Source organism: Zeus faber (assembly GCF_960531495.2).
Source record: "Zeus faber genome assembly, chromosome: 6".
Classification (NCBI taxonomy): domain Eukaryota; kingdom Metazoa; phylum Chordata; class Actinopteri; order Zeiformes; family Zeidae; genus Zeus; species Zeus faber.
In genome coordinates, this window is record NC_137201.1 from 12,515,090 (window position 1) to 12,532,675 (window position 17,586).

A 17,586-nucleotide genomic window follows, 5' to 3' on the forward strand; every position below is an offset into this window, starting at 1 on the left:
CTAGGGAATTGGGGGTGCTAAAATATGCAAGTGACTAATTAATTTTAGCTAATGTGGTTCGTTTGAATAAACTCATTTGAATAATTATACCTTCTGCCAGGAAACCAAACACTTTGGCTGTCAGGTGCGAACATTTCTCTTTCCATCTCCGAAATAGGACATTGGCTAAAATTAAAGGTGTGGTTTTGAAATGTCCACACAAACACACACCCAGCCCTGTTTGGCAGCTTGAAGACACATTTAAACTGGTGAGGGGAAAACAAATGTGAAAATCCTGCATTATGGAGTGACAAAGCAAATACTGAGGCATTAATCAATTATCAAATCAACAGCTGTTGACACACAAAATACTACTATTGTCTGAAGTTGTTTAAATGTCCAACCGAACCCTAACCATCCATTAGGTGGTGTCTGAGAGGGGTCAGGAGGCTGCTGTAAATAAATAACGCACCGCTGAACTCCAACAAACCATTTAATTCCTCTAAGGCGAGGGACGTCCTACGCAAGAACATTTCAGAGAACCGGGGGGGGGGGCTGTGCATGTCCAAACAAACTTTCAGTGGTTTGACTAATTTCCCCACAGTGACACAGGAGTGCGGTGGGGATCAGGACGGCGGTGAGTGCACCTATGCAAATTAACGGAGCGACTTGATTAACTGGTGGAGGAAGTTACAATGAGATGTTGACCCGATTGGCAGGCATTAACATTTCTGTCGGGTGGAGAAATTAAAAACACCTGCAGCCATGGCAGAGCAATCTACGCTGCCGCCCCGGAGACATTTTCTCCTCTGACACTTTCCTCCCCGTGGCGGCGGCCATGTGAGAGAACGACCTTCTCCTCGGGGGTTTTCTTATTTGCCAAAGACCCAAAGGGCAAAAATGAAATCATTAGTGAAGAGTGAAATATATTAGTATTACATGTGAACTAGTAAACGTAATACCAATTGGCATACTTTAAACGTAAGTCCTGTCCTAGTGGGCGTCGACTGGAACTCTCAGGTGTCGTCAGTCCAGTGACGACGTAGATTGCTCGGATGTTGCAAAGTCCGGACATTTTTGGACTGTTGGGTCCACCAGGTCCATATTAGAAGGGAATTGGAAAATTTCTGTGTGTTCAGGATGTAGGAAAGTCACTCCAGCACCAACTTTCAAAAGAGTAGTATGTGGCCATATGCTAGGGATTTTGGGCTCAGTGTGAAAAACTCACTATTTATAAAAAACTATGCAACTATTTCAACTTAAGTCTATTATCTCATCATAAAGCATAGTGTGATGAAAAAGGTATACCCGCTGGTCAAACTACCCCAAACAATGAACAGAAACAGTTTCTCCACAGATTCGATCAACAACTTGCATGTAGGGTAGTCACGATCATGAACTTTTAGTTGACTGTCACAAATAATTACAATCAACAACTTAACTGTCCTTTACTTGTGACAATACATGTCTACCCGTTGCAGCACCACCACTTATTTACACTGATGATTGCAATTTAAAAAATGTGGGTAGACAGATTTCCAACTGATATTAATTCACCCAATTGTCATTCTGTTTGTGACATTTCTAATATTGGTTTAGAACTCCCTTTAAACATAGATGCAAACATATGATTTCTTCACAAATTAATCTTGAGTATTTCATAAAAAGATTGCAATCTGCTCAAATAATTGCAACATCCACTTCAAATGTCTAGAGATTGCACATGAGAATTGTGGTGCGGCCCGACAGTCACATTAGAAGCGAGTTACTTGCAGTGAGTAAGAAGGCTGTTACAACATAGACCAGGAGCAATGGCTGGATATGTCCAAGAAATTTGCACTATGGAAACGTTGCCATACCTTTTGAGTAAAAGAAAACACATTTGAAAAAAAAATATATAGTATGAAAAATTATTTATTTACCATCTATTGTTTTTTTGTCCATTTTTAAGGCTTTTATTTAATGTTTTTGTCATTAGGTATATCATACATTCATCCATTTGTTATATTTTCACTGGAATGGACTTTTCTTTTTTCCTCTCATGTTAGGTTCAGCTGTCTGGTTCACTGCTAGCTTTATTTTGTGAATTTAAGTTATTGGTTTTGGTATATGACCAAATGTTATTTTTTTTGTATTGTATGTATTTTGTTACCGTTTTTCTGAGGAGTTTGTCATATTTTGCTGTTCATAATTAGGTTTTGTCATATTGTGTACAGTTAACTGTTAGGTTTTATTACACATTTCCAAATTTTCCATATACTGACATTCTTTCATTATAGATTTTTTACTATTATTGCCTATTTTTTAATGTCAGCTGTTGCTGACACTGCAATTTCCCTTTGGGGATGGATAAAGTAAATAGAAATGTATGTAAAAGCAGCTCAAATGGAAATTACTTGAAACTAGTGTGTGTACCTTTTTGATGACAGGGACCTTGTTGTAGTAGCGGATGGAGTCTTTTCCCAGGAAGTCGAACTCCACCACAAACTCGCTGCCATCCAGCGTCTCGTGCAGCTTCAGGTGCTCGACGCGCAGCGAGCAGCAGCCCACTGTGTCGGCTGTCTCACCCTCCTCCTTCTCGTGACCCGCTCTCAGAGCCAGCTATCGGGACACGGCAACAAGGTCAGGACAAACTCAAGGAATCAACCACAATGTGTAAAAATAAATTAAAGAAAAAAAAAAAAAGAAAAAAAAAAAGGCTGTATGTTCTGGAGTTCAAAGCAGAAGAGAAAGCTCAAACATCGTATTTAGTCCCAGAAATAGTTTAATCAATCCCCCTTTAAATCAAGAGAACTAGCGTTCTTCTTCAAATAAGGGACAGATTATATGCAATGATTGACTGATGGAATACATTTTTATATATATGTAATTTTATGCCAGCTTTAGACTGAATCCAATAAACTGCACTCTGCAGTGTGGCAGCTTCTGCCAGAATGCGTTTAATATTTAGAATTGTCAAATATCACTTAGTCACTTTTCCATTATAACAGGGCTTAAAACTAAGTAAATAATACATCTAATTAAAACAAGGATGTTATTAACGCTAGATGTCAATAAATATTTTTATATAAATGAATTGTGTAATATTTTTTTCTTCCTTTGCAAACAGGACATAAAGGAGTTTTTAAATCATCATTCAATGGTACTGTAAATGTCCAGCTGAGCAAACAACTCTTATGCACTGGAGAAAACCCAGCGCTCCCAGTTCCTCTGGCATAGTTTGTGACATGAAATCAACACATGCACAACGACGGAAACCAGATGCAGGGGGTCCGACAGTCAGGCTCTGTGAAAAGCCTGCTTTTAGTGACAGATCCCTGCTTGGAGAACGTTCATGAAAGAACCGGCATGAGGCAATGAGACCTTGTCGATGAAGTAGAGCGCGACCGCTCGTTGGCGCCTCCCCATCTCCTTGGACTTGAGGTCCTGCGTGTACTGGCTGCGGATGGATTCCACACAGGACTTGAGTTTTCGGGCCACCTCGTACTTCTCCCAGTCCTTCTCTCCCTGAGTTCAGAGAGGGAGTTGGTGACAGAAAGCATGAGAGAGGCGTGCGCGTGCGTGTGTGTGTGTGTGTGTGTATATATAAACACACTAGGTGTATATGTATTTTGTATGGCTTAATTCACCACAAAATGTATCTTAATGTAAGGTTATTTCCTAGATAGGATTATTTTTGTTCCCATCAGATATGGATTTGCTGTTTCCGCAATTGATCACCGGCAGCGTCTCTACGCTGTCTCCCTTCAGCACCACAATTGTGGAGCGGAGACGGATGCTCCAAAATCTTTCATTACTATGTTTCGGGCTAGGACTATAGCCTACACCAACGTTTATTCAACAATTGTGTAACATTCAAAGCAATCACCTGTTATTGTAATTAAATGAGTTGTTTTAACATGATTAAACCATTTTGCTGGATCAAAAATGCATTTCTTCATGTGCATTTGGGAATGTAGGCTAAAATAAACATATCATGATGAATTTGATATTCAGCTATAACTACCCTAGAGAACTGCGTGGTTTTACCCACACACGATGGCAGTCTAGCATAGCGAGTTGATGACCGCGGCGTCTGAAATTCAACCTCATTTCACTATGCGGCTCATACTTGCGTGCATTATGGGACAGGACAGAAGGCAGTTGGCATCGCGGCACAAAACAAGTCTCTGATAGGCCCACCTCGGAATTCTTATGAGGAATTCTGAGAAATCAAAACTCATGCAGCTTATGACGCCACGTGCACACACAATTTGCCACGGCCCCTTACCGTTAAAAAAATAAATACAAATAAATAACTCGGGTCCTCGCTTAACGACCAATTCGCTCAACGACCCGGTCCTAGGAACTGAACTCAATAGTTTGTCCGCATCCGGACAATTCACACATAAAAATGTATTTAATATTTCAGTTAAACTAGAGGGCACATTTAAGACATTAACTATGCAAAATAAACTGTAGTGTTAAAGTGCAAGTGTACAAAACGCTTTTAGATTTATTCCACTAAAATTTTGCATTTAGAGTTCAGCGGCTAACACACACACACACACCTCATCTCCCACTGTTCAGCAGTTTTTATCGACCGTGAAACCAAGGAAAATGTATAGCTGTTCAACTTACAGTTTGGTAACCTGTACCTTCTGCCCGAAGGCCTCAGCGCGTACTCTTTGTGAAAGATGTGGTTTGGGTCACGGGTGAGTTTAAGGCCCTGCCTCATCACTATCTCCTCAAGTATCTCCGGGAGAGAAGATGCAAATTATCTTTCCAGGCCCTTTGATCAGGTTTTGGAGTTGTGATTTGAATTTAACGGACAGGTTACCAAACCATGTTCTGATACCACAACGAATAATAGATTCAACGATGCCCTGTAGAACATTAACAATGCTTTTATCCACTCCTTGGACCCTGAGCCTTCATGGAAAATGCATATGCTGACTGATTTGCTTAACATATTCCACTTGATGAGCCCATTGTAACTGAAAATCAAAGTGAATACCTAAGTACTTGTATATTGTAACCTGTTTAACTCTCTACCCACTCATTAGAACTGGGCTGTGATCACCAACGTGTGATCACCACCTTGGATCGAAGACCATTTCTTTATATATTCTTTTATGTTTAAAATCAGGTTCTGCCCCTCACACACTGCACAGCCACTTCTATCTCTGACTTATGCACACCAATGTCTGAATCTTTTGTCAGTAAACTGAGTATGGCTGTATCATCAGAAAGCTTGATAATGTAGTTGTTTGCATACTGATTTCTACAATCATTTGTGTATAGTATGAAAAGAATGGGAGCGCTTACGCAGACTTGACGATCTCCAGTACTTATAACTTGTGTCTCAGAGAGAGTTGAGTTGGCTTCCTACGAGAAATGCATGGTACCATCTGATCATGTAGGGGTTCACCTCTATATAATGTGTTCAAACCCACCAATTCCTGTGGATTTAAACAATATTCTTGATTGAACTTCATCAGCTGAAAGAAGAAAGCTACAGAAGCACTTCTTGTCATATCAGGGCACTGGATATTACAAGTACTGTTACTTGTAATACTTCTCAGTAGATTGAAGAGGAAGTACTTTGATACTTATACCTATGTAGGAATGTCAACTTTCACTTTTATTGGAGTCATCTTTACTGAAGTAAAAGGTCTGAGTACGTCTTCCACCATTTGTTACTCAGACACAGCTGTAAACTCACAGAATTAAAATATACAGTATATATATACATAAACAAACTAAGAAAAAACAGCATATCACACAATGTATGTAATGTATGGTTACATTAAGTGCCAATAAGAAACTCAGGGACAACTGTGGCTCTGGGACAACGCTTACATGGCATAGGGTGTGTTGGAATTGTAAGGCGGCACTAAAGACTTGACTGAAAGCCATTGAGACTGGAAGCCTCCTTGAAACCCACCCCCACCCAACGTCTTGTGAGGCAATTAAGTTAAAGTGGCACGGAATTGCTCGGCTAAACCAGGAGTCTTAAGTTGTCAGCGGCTGACAAGGAGGGGAGGAGCATCGACAAGAAAACAAGCGTTTGGTTAAGTGTCGACGCGGGGACGTTTACAGTACATAGTCGTATTTCCCGTCTGACAGGCAAATACTAATAAAACGGAAATGCAGGTTAAGACGCATAAACTTTTACATCCTAAAAACAATGAGTTTGTCAGCTGTCTCTTACCGCTACCGTCCTGTGACGTTAAGTGCTTTCCTGAATATTTTTGGTTTATTTATAAATAAAATGCAAAACGTGTTAAAAGTTCCTCTTCAAAGTTTGATGTTAACAGAGCATGAAAAACATTCTGCGCTATGGAAAGGAACTAAAAGGGAGCGCGTCGGGTGATTTGTGTACATTCCCTCTGCACCAAGTGGAGCCATATCATAGCTCATTCCCAAATTGGGGCCTTTTCTCCCTAATTGCATCGGCATTGTTGCAAACAAATGATCCGCCCACTCCTCTCTGGATCTGCTTTTCTACAGGTGCAGCAACAGGGAGCCAGACATCCCGTTCGACATTCAACTTCAAGGACGCGGCGCCGCATGAATCCTTCCTTAACAGAGTTTCATACAATGAGGCATCAAGTTTTGGGATGACATTGCTCTGGTGTTAAGAGCAAGCAGTGAGATGACATTGAGGAATGCATCTGCAGTGACAAACCACCGCTTTCGGGAAGCTAATGATCAATTTCCTTGACGAGTCTCCTTAAATATTGTCTTTAATGGAACAAGCTTGTTAAATTGGAGTGGAAGGCTAATGACGAGAGCTCAGTATAAGATTAGATAAACTAAATAAGGGAACATACATCAAAATCAAAGGGGTTTTTGTCAACCATGATGCCACATTTCACCAGCCAAACTCATTACCTTGAGCCTGGAATTGGCGTTGAGCATGATGTACTTAATGGATCCCTGGATGTTCTCAGTCCAGCTGGCCAGCCACGTCACCGTGTTGTCATGGCGAATCTCCTTCCAGCGGTGACCAGCGGGTGCAACTGGGATGGAGGACTCTCTGTTGAAGAAAAAGAGTGACAAGATGTGTGTGTGTGTATAGAAACAGCATATGAATGCAAGTTCCATTTTCAAAGCGTGTCAAAGAGTTGAGTGTCTCAACGGTGTGAAGAGGTTTGTAAATAGCACTCCAAACGATTTGAAGTGCGAAAAGCAAGTGCAGCCATTCTTTCATTTTTTTTTTTTTGAAAGAAATTGCACTGTGAAAGGATTAAAATAATCAAATCACCATTATATTTGGAATATATTTTGTATTATGTTTGTGTAGTTGACACTAAAGAATGATTTTCCAATTTAAGAAAAGAAAGTACACTGATTTGAGAAAGAGAACAGAAATAAAAAGTCAATATGATAAAGATGTATTTAACCGCATTTTCACCATAAACAAGCCACCATCCTTCTCCTATTCCTTTGCACTGAGCCAGTTGGTAATACTTTTCCTATAGACCCCTTGTAATTCCTAGGGGGACCACTTCGGGGCTGCTGACCCCAGTTTGGGAACTCATTGTATATACAAGGTCTCTAACATCATGCCTTTCATATTTAAATGTTTGTAATTTGATTGTGGGTTTAAAGGTATTGTAATCAACGAGTTATTCCACACAAAGCCGCGTTGAACTTTGTGGACATCTTAATGTGAAGCAAAATGGAGAAACTTCCAGCTGTACCAGAACTAAAACCTTTGATTAAATCACTGAGGGTGGTCTGAGGCGCACTTGCTGCAGTTGATGATGACTTCCTCCGGCTGGATCCTCTTCTTCAGCATGCCTTGCTTGGGGTGCTCGCCTCGGCCACGGAACAGCCCCGGAGGCTCAATTTTAAAGTTTCCAACACGCTCCTTGTGGTGGTCCAGCAGGCAGAATCCAAACTCATCCACTATCTTCTGGTTGGCCTCCTTCAGAACCTACACGGGGTGCAAGGGTAGGAGGTTTAGAGTTGGGAATAAGCTACTGGAGTTCAATATCAAACAAATAGACAGGATATGCTCACCAGTTTCTCCTCTTTGCTCATGTTTTTCCGTGTTTCTACCTTGGCCTTGTGCATGGCATGGAGCTCACCAAAATCGCATTTGTTAAGGTCTTTAATCAGCAGCCGCTCCTCATTGGTCATTTCCTGCGTAGGTACAAAAGTATGGCATGAAAAAGCAATAGATTCAAACAAATATAATGGCAAAAAATAGCAATATCTGGTAAAATATCATGGATTGAACACCAGCATATAACAGTGAGTGAGTAAAAAATGATTTTAACATATTGTAATGTAAATGAAAAGGGGGGGGGGGGTATGAAGGATGGGGCTCATTTCCTCCCCATCAGGCTGCTGACTGACTGGACACAGCAGTTCATGCACCACCGCAGAGCAGCCATGCTTCCACCCTGATTGTTCCACATTCTGAGTGACGCAGTGGAAAGGGTCAAGTCATCAAAAGGGGCACATTAATTGAGACGCCACACTCTCAAATGCATCTCCGATTCAGGCGTGAGAATGTTACATGAGTGGCTTTTGATGTGGCCTCCCACTGGTGGACCCAAAAAACGAAAGCCGCTGCAGGAATTCTCCGATTACGAAAGAGTGAGTGACGTACTGATTTGCCAATCGCCTTGACAAAGTGCTTAAAAGGTGTAAAAAAAGTTTTTTTTAATAATAGTCTGCCATACACCGATTAGCCACAATATTAAAACCACCGTGTATTATTCCTTTTCATGAACATTTAGCACCATATTGGCACGTTGGTATGCGTTTTTAGGGACACGGGGGACTATAAGAGCCAGGAACGGCATTGTAACGTGGTAAAGGCTTTCAATGGAGGCCGACATCAATGAAATCCTGGGTGGAAACAAGCTCAACTAATACGACACCTAAAAATAATGGGATAAAGCGCCACTGGACGCAGGCACACACAGAGCCACCTCAGTAGACACCAGTCTGACAGCACACACAGTCACTTTTTGAGCAACTAAGCATGATTGACATCTAATGGTGGGCGGGCACTGAGGGCAGCAGAGCGAGGAGAGGTTTTTCCGGCTATAATAAAACAGTTTAATTGGATTTGTTCATATGCAGGGGAGCTAGTTGTATGGATTAGCATATCAATGCCTTCGCACAAATCGTATTTTCAAGTGCATTGAGCACTAAGCAGCGCAAAATTAATTCCGCATGATATGCCTCGGAGCTTGGCAGGGTATATCTTGTGTATAGAGGACACCCTGACAGACACCGCCGTGCACACAACATGCGCGCATTTAATACATATTTTCCCAAATCAAAGCTGGAATGCAGGGGAACAGGATGCTACTCACTGGTGACATTAAGAGACAGTTTGCCCCTGGAACTACCCCACTGAAGATAACATGACATGCTGATTTGTTGAGGCACGTTACATGTTTTCCCATCTACTGAAACAGTTTTCTAATATTAATTTCTCCAGTTAAAATAACCATGGCTTCTTCCACAGCGGCCACACTGACAACCTACTGGTTTCCTATGGAACAGCTTCAGAAATCTACTGCTTGGTGACATCACAGGAAAAGGCTCAGCTGTATTCGTAAATATAGACTCCAAAGGCCCCAGAGCATAGGAATAATAGCTTGAAAAGAAAATAGTGTGTGTGTGTGGGGTTTAAAGGGATGGCTTTTCATGTTAAATCATTTATTCAGCCGTCTTGAAGCCCTTCTTTTCCGGTCTCTGATACTGAGGGAAGGCATCAGAGGATCATCTACAGTAGCTCAACAGACACTTCAATTACTCTAACTTTGCTTCTGGGGATTGATGAGCTTTATAGCTCGCCTTGTCTTAAATCTCTACCATGTGTATCTCGCTGTTTTCTTTTCCATTTCACCAGGCGGAGAAGATGGTTAACTGGGTATTGAGGAAAGACTTAATGGCTTCTCTCGCTTTGCTCTCTTCCTCAACCCAATATATATTTTTTCTTTCACCACCCATAACTGTGGACATGTGGGCTGCTGCTGAGATAAAGCTGGAATAAATCTGTGCTGAATTGAAAGAAAAATAAAAAACAGTTCAAAAGTTTTTATTTTTAGAGGCATGTTATATAATATCCACGCAAACATTGCAACAGGTCCTAGTTTTCCTTCCCGTGGCGTTACCTTTCTCCAGTCCTGAAAGAAGTTCTCGCGGAAAACATCTTTGGTGGTGTACTCGTGGTCTAGCATCTGGGCGAAGAAGAGAGCCACCTCTTCAGCTGGAAGGCTCAGCTTCACCCACTTACCTGAAAACACACATAGAATACAGGTAAACACACACTGTATATGACTTTGCATGCACCTTGCCTTTCCTCAAAACATTATTTGAGAGTTAATATTACATGGCTGATCGATAAAATGTGTCATGCACCATCAGTGGCTGTAGTGGAAATAATGAGGATGCAACTATAGTAACTAGTCTTACGATCAAAGGCTGTCCTAAAACCTGCGCGCGCACACCCACCCACCCACCCACACACACGTACATGAGGGTACTAGGGGAGATTAGGGTTTGATTTAAATCAAACATGCTCTCACATCCACCTCAGCTCCCTAAAGGGAGCAGCTGTCTGGTTAATCCATGCGTTTAGGGAGGCCGGCAGACAAGGACGCGGATCTATATTCAACACCACCACGCAGAGTCGGCTATGACTGTAACAGAGAGCGCGACCAAACACAGGGATTAACTGGTAGAACCGAGGGTCCTGCGGGATGCGGAGCCCTCCAATATGTGACGGCCATACAAGTCCTCAGCTGCAGCGTTTGATCCGATGCTAAAGAAGCCATGTCTCTCTGTGTACCTTGTAGTTTCAGCAAACAGGCCCTGGTGTGTGTTTAAAAAGAAAAGGCGCGGGGGACGCGTGAATGACTAAGTTGATCTGCGCTCAAGGCCGGTCGTTCCCGGCCAAAGAGAGAAGGTCTCGTGAGAGGACGAGAGCAGTAGGCGGATCGGCAACACTGATGCAATATATATATATTAAAAAAAAAAAAAAAAAAAGGCTCATTCTTGGTCCTCAAAAATGATTTATTAAATTCCTTTATCCCTTTCCAGTCATATTTTCCTTCTTGACCTCTGATCTTGCATTCCTCTCTATGCTATTCTCACGTGCAATTATAACATATAATCCATAATGTCACTTTCCACGGCTCGCATGCAGACAAAATATGTAATCCAAAAACTTGAAGGAGCAGGGTTTTTGACTTTATCTCTTCAAGGTACTGAGCGCTCAGGCAGATAGAGGGCAGCAGTGATATAACACCCACTGTTCAGTCACCAAGTGAGCCAGTAGCCATGTTCTGCCTTACTAAATAGACCATAACCAAAATAACTACTTGTCAGTGCACTTTCTCGGCAGTGACTGACTTCTCAGGGTTATCAAGATAGAACATAAAAAAATAAAAATAAAAATAAAAAACAATCCCAGGACGTAAAATCGTGTCAGAATCATGATAAGTTTGCTATGATTGAGCTTTTTCTTTGAAGTCACTTTGAACGGTCTTGAAACGTACCTGAGACTCAGATGATCTTAAATAGATAATGGTTATCTAAATTAAAAATCTAATTGTTATGCTGCTGTTGGAGCAGCCCAAAACATCAGTGGAGTGCCCGCGCTCTCTTTGAGGGCAGTTACATCTGACGTTCGGGTGCTCTACTTTAACAACACACTGACCGTTATAATAGAAGTGGACGTTGTCTGGTAGAGGCTGGTATTCGGGGGGGAAATAGGGCCCTTTGTGTTCCAGAAACTTCCATTTCACCCCGTCCTCATACTTCTCCTCCTCCCACCTGTGCAGGAAGAAAAGAAGAAAGGATGAAGATATGAAATTAGTACCATTTTCTCGGCAGTGTTTGTGCAGGTGTGTGTGTGAGGAAAAGGACATTTTCCGACCATCGCCAACGGTTCTGCTCCTCCTCCTCTTTCTTTTTGATCTTCATCTGCCGGGCCTCCTCAATCTCCTCCTTTGTCCTCTTTGGCTTTTTCTGCTCTTCCTCCTCCTCTTTCTTCACAGCCTGCGTCATCAAGAGAGAAAGACGGTGCAAAAAAAGGGGGAACTTAAATATTCCTGCGCAGAATCAGAAGCAGAAATCAGCGCATGGCAGAAGCGTTATGGATGCCGGCAGACTGCCTTGGCAACGTCGACGTTTACTTTTTCTCTTCCCTCCTTGAACTTCTTCTCTTTTGGAGCTCTCATGTTGCCTTCCTCTCCCCGCCCACGGCTCTTTTTCTTCTTGGTGCTGCAGGGAATCGGAGGGCAAGATCGAGCTCATGGAGTGTGGAATAAAACAGAGGGAGCGCGCCCTTCTTTCTTCACTAAACATCGTCGTATTCAAAGGCTGAATTACCAACACAAGAGGTTTGAATAGCGCAGCAACGATTTGGGAGGACTGTGATTAAATTATTTAAATAACATGAAATGAAATAGTAAGGTTAAATGTGAAGCTAAATAAATCTCTTACTGAGATGTAGCACTGGAAGTGGAAGGGCCTTCCGTGGGCTTGTCCTTCGCTCTTTTCCTCTTGGCTCCTCTCTTCTCTGCACTGAAGTCATGATCCTCCGGTTCCTCTTTTACAGCCAAACTAAAGCACATACATTAACATTTATATCTGTTTTTCCATATTAATAAAGGTAATTTATTCAAGTAGAGTAATCCATTTCAACACCCCCCCCCCCCAACATAACATCTTTAATTGTCCGGACGCGTTACAGTAATGAATTAAGAAAAGCACAGAAAAATAAAATCACTAAAATATAGTAGTTGCCCAGGCATTGTGAACTTTAATATTGAAATTAAGTTTTCACATTCTCTGTGAATGTGTATCTATTCATTTCGGACTGGTCAGGGCTCTAAACTGACCATTTAGTCGCATTTGGCGACCATTTTTGGAGACTGCTCCTAAATTTTATAACTAAGAGCACCAGCAAATATGCAGACTTTTTTTTTTTGTTTGCTTGTTTTGTTTTTAAATCATCCTATATGATGTGAAACACTAGGAGGGAGAGAGTGAGTGAGTGTGTGAGTAAGTGTGTGAGACCAACAGCTGAGGCTCTCGCAGTGTTTCCCCTACATTGATTTATTTGTGGTGGAACATCATTGGCCGGCACGTATTGATTACAATTTTTATTTTACTACAGGTACTCCTCACTTAATAACCCACCTGTTTAACGACCGTTCGGACTTACGACCAGCTCTCCGACCGGTCTGTATTGTACGGTGCGTACCAGCGTCAAGCATCTCATCAGCGGTGCTCAGTGTCGTTCCCACAGTCTGTAAGTATTCACTCCACTCGCGCTCACAATAGCCACGCCCCTTACCGTGAAATACCACAGGTCCTCACTTATCGACCAATTAGCTTAACGACCTGGTCCTAGGAACGGAACTCAGTTGTTAAGTGAGTACCTGCATTTAAAAAGGGTAAAATCATATTTCATTCTAGAGCTGCGTGCACTGCGCTCAGTTCCTCCTTGGCCCGCTCTCTCGCTCACAAACACACGGTCTGTGAATAGCCCCTCCTCTCCGTGCACAATCAAAACATGATAACCGCACAACAACACAGATTTCGGTGCCATCCCCGAGCTGCCGATTGAAATATCCGCCCTCGGTGCTCCAAAACTACCACATACCAGCACTTAGATTAATGTTTAGAGTGCTCGCTTGAAATCCTCTGTATAATGCACCGCCTCTTTCCTCTTCCGTGCGACTGGAGCCCAACAGCAGCGGTGCTCGTCAATGTCACATTATAGTCGCTTAGCCAATCAGATAAAAGAGGTAGGTCGTAAAAGTTACTACCGAAAACGTCCGGTGTTCACTGTCAATTATTTGTTAACATGTAACATGTGTAAAGAGTATGAAAAGTAATTTAGCACAAATGGGTTTCGTTCATAAATAAATTCATTTTAAATAAATTGTTTGTAAAACATCCTACATCTTGTGCACATTATGCTCATCCTCTGCTAAATGTGAAAGGGGATTCTTAGCACAGAAGATTAAATCTGATGTCAGAGGGTCCCTTTAATGCCAAGGAGGCTGTACAGATGTGGTTCAGTCAAGGTAAAAGAGCTTGAAGGGCCCAACTACAAGGGTTGGCCTTTAGAGGCACCCAGCCCTAGTAGCTCTCAAGGGGATGTGCTATAAAGGGATGGGAAGGAGAGGCACATACTGTAAGAGGGATTTCCTTGTTTAGTTGTGGTTGTTAATGACTAATGTATTGACCACATACCTTATGTTTACATTTATTATTTTATTATATGGTGTCTGTTTAAAAAAAAAAAAAAAAACATGATTTAACTTCATTGGTTTGATGATTTAACTTCAACTTGACTTTCTGTTAAAGCACTACTTCACGACTTTTTCCTTTAAAATAAAACACATTATTGTGTCTGTAAATTGTCATGACCAAAGCATTTATTAGTAATACAGTGAAGAAAAAATATGAATGTGTTGCATTGCATGTCGACTTCATTTGTCCCCCTAGATTTTGTGCTGGTGCTCCTAAAATCTTCGGTACGGAGCACCAGTGCTACTGTACAAGTGGAAAATGTTTGTCTTGGAGCCCTGCTTGTTTAATGGTGAGTTCTTGAGAACCCATTTACCCTCACCACATTCCTAATGGTTTAGAAACACAAATGCATTGATTCTGTTTACTTAACATGTCAATCTGAAATTCAGCTATACTGATCAGCTATACTGATCAAGATAATGACTGGGTCCACCACTGACAACCATAGAGAACAGAAAATTACTGCTCAATACAAAAGGAAAAACCTCCTAAACTGGAGAGTGAAGAAGGCAATGACCACAAGAAATCATGCATAATTATGGTGATTAAACTACATTATAGAAACGGTCTGATCATAATGGCATAATTACGGCAATTAAAAAATAAAACCTAATGCTGTGATTGCATCTTTAAATTTCCCGGCAGAGCGAGGAAATGTTCAAGGAGGCAAATTAAGTGAATTAATAAATCAACAAATTAGAGCCACTTTGGCTAATAAACCATGTCACTCCACACCCCCGGGATGAACAACACCGCACTTTAAGAGCATATTTCACATAAAACTAAACCAATGAATCTCAATGAGCAGTTGGTGGTGGAAACATGATCTGACCCAGTCCAAGGGAGGAACTTGGATTAAGTATAATCAACAATCCCCCAGAATGTCATGTCCTCTCTCTTACTTTTTGTTGTTGTATGTTTCTCAGAGGAATGGCTTCCCATTCACCGGCGTAATAAGACAAAAGCGATGTTTGTAAGTGTCCCGGCAATCTGCCTTTACAGAGAGGGTTGGTGCACATTCTATCGGTTGCGGTTCTATTGCTCATACACGCATCCAAAGTTGTTTTCTCAGCCACATCCTAAATCCCACAAGTCCGTGATTTGTAAATCCGGAACGGTGCCGGAACACTGCCGATCCGGCGGCCAAGGGGGGGGCTTTTTCGTTCAATTAGTAAATGGAAATAAAAAAGTCTAAAATAAATCACAATTTCTATTTGTTTGGAACACGGACTGGAGAAAATATCTAGTGATGTGTCGCCCGGTCTGAGAGCCGATTTCTATTTTCCCCCCTTTCTGAGACAGAATAATAGGATGATCCCATAACATATGCATGGCAAGCATGGTGAGACTTGTATGTACTGTATGTTTTGCTGGTCTGATCACCCCCCCGCATGGAGTGCAAATTTAAATTGTGGAAAAATAAATGCTATTTGAGGCAGAGCTTGCAGGTCATGCAGTTTTTTTCCCCCCCACCCCACGATTACGACAGTTTTTCGCTAATTTCTGTTCCAAATGTACAAGATGGCTGAAACATCCCAGTTCTGATAAGACCTCAACCATGTCTGTGCGTACTGCGGTTGTCGTGTTCCAGATACTTTTAGCCCGAAAAACGCCAAGATTAAAAATAAAAAATCCCAGCCATCAAATGTGTCATTTTACACACCTTCCTTTGAGACACACCAATAAACCAATATTAGCAAACAGTAGGTAGTCTCTTTTTTCTTTTAGGTTTCGTGACCTTATAGGGCTAAATAGGGAAAATAGTTTGGTTGTACTGTTCAGTAACTTGCAAAATAGTCTTAAAACCAACATGGAAAAATAATTGTGATAAGATCATGATCCTGCCTGAAAAAAAAAATTGTGATATGATATTTTTGCCAAATTGCCCACCATAACTGGCAGTCATTTTAGCCATTTTTACTGAAAATCTCTGATCTATTCAAATCATAATGTAAATGAGCACCAAGGCTAAAAACGTATGTTCTTACTGCAATGCAGAGCAGGGGGGACTACGTCTATAAGCCATTGAGTCTCCTCACTAGCATATGGCACCACTACAGCAGTGTCATCACACTCCTCCTCAGACGTGGAACTGCGAGGGAGCATTGTCATTTAGACCCAATAGCTTCCACTTGAGTTTGGACAACTTTTCCTAATCCTGGTTTAGGGTACTGAATGCGCCAGAAAATAATGCCACAGTTGAGACCAAAAAACGGGAAGGATTGGAAGATGCTTTCCCAGAACGCCACTGTAGAGGCGGTGACTGGCTTTAGACATTTGTGAGGAAAGTACTGCTTCACCCTGTTCTCAAACTAAACGTTTTGAATGATGTATAGGCGTTTTCATACCGCAGGAACCTTTTCATAGTTCTAAGAACTTTTGGTGGAACAGTCCCTTTTTTGGGGGTGCGCTCTTGCCTTACGGAAGTCGGAGCAAACTTTTAAATTGCGTCTTGTAGACGCAATTTAAATAATATGTTTATTATTAGGTTAATAATATGACTAAAGATTCTGCAACTGGCTTGCTTATTGCTCGTCTCAAATTTGCTCAGAAACCGATTTTAGCGGACTGGTAAGGTGATATAACTTAAAGTTACGGAGTAAATACAACACAGAACTCACGCTAAAACCTCTGCTGGATGATGTCACTACATAGTTTCAGTGCAGTGCGAATACAACCAGAAAAAAAGCCCTCGTTTCCCCCAGGGAGTCCCCAGAACTGTTTGGTGCCAAAACGCCGAAGAACAAACAAAAAAAATATCTTGAAAAAGTTGAAAGCCTGTTTCAAGAAGGACGGATAAGAGATGCTTGGAAAGGACTTAAGTTAAGACTATCTTGTATTTCAAAACAGAACAATCATGGCACACAGTTTGGGGAATACTGCAGTTAAACGAGTCTCTCAAGACCTTTAAAAGTAGATTTGAGAAGTCTTCAAAAAATGAATAGATGAGATTCTTTTAAATCACAAAGGACATTGAGAGAGATGTATACTATCAAGAGTGGAAGATGTTCTTAAGGTGCTACAAAGGTAAAACTGAATAAGGCGACAAACTTTCTGAGCAATCGAGAGCTACAATCCTGCCATGATCAGGTCTTCTGTGAGTCACTCCTCACTCCAGTACCCCACGGTGCTAGCCCTATGGCGGGTTGCCCATCATATCTCCTGTGCTTCAATAACAACCCACAGCTTCAAAACATAACCATGAAATGTTTTGAACGTTCTGAGTGAGTTTACATGGTACAGTGGACAATGTGTGTCCATGAGTGTTGCTGATGATAGTACCCTGGCACTGCATCACCTTCTTCAATCTCACCTGGAAGCCTC

General features: G+C 41.6%; 1 protein-coding gene across 1 annotated transcript in view; it reads right to left on the reverse strand.

The window, feature by feature from the left end:
- LOC307231915 (DNA topoisomerase I, mitochondrial) overlaps positions 1-14,586 on the reverse strand; it is a gene marked incomplete at both ends in the record, with an annotated part of 28,415 nt that extends 13,829 nt beyond the window's left edge. Inside the window, 11 exons of the mRNA XM_080002790.1 lie at positions 2,395-2,580; positions 3,343-3,486; positions 6,856-7,000; positions 7,716-7,903; positions 7,990-8,112; positions 10,107-10,228; positions 11,654-11,769; positions 11,873-11,994; positions 12,132-12,219; positions 12,442-12,561; positions 14,582-14,586. Of these exons, the coding sequence (XP_079858916.1) occupies positions 2,395-2,580; positions 3,343-3,486; positions 6,856-7,000; positions 7,716-7,903; positions 7,990-8,112; positions 10,107-10,228; positions 11,654-11,769; positions 11,873-11,994; positions 12,132-12,219; positions 12,442-12,561; positions 14,582-14,586 (1,359 nt within the window). The remainder of the gene's footprint in view (positions 1-2,394; positions 2,581-3,342; positions 3,487-6,855; positions 7,001-7,715; positions 7,904-7,989; positions 8,113-10,106; positions 10,229-11,653; positions 11,770-11,872; positions 11,995-12,131; positions 12,220-12,441; positions 12,562-14,581) is intronic.
- Positions 14,587-17,586: the final 3,000 nt, after the last annotated feature.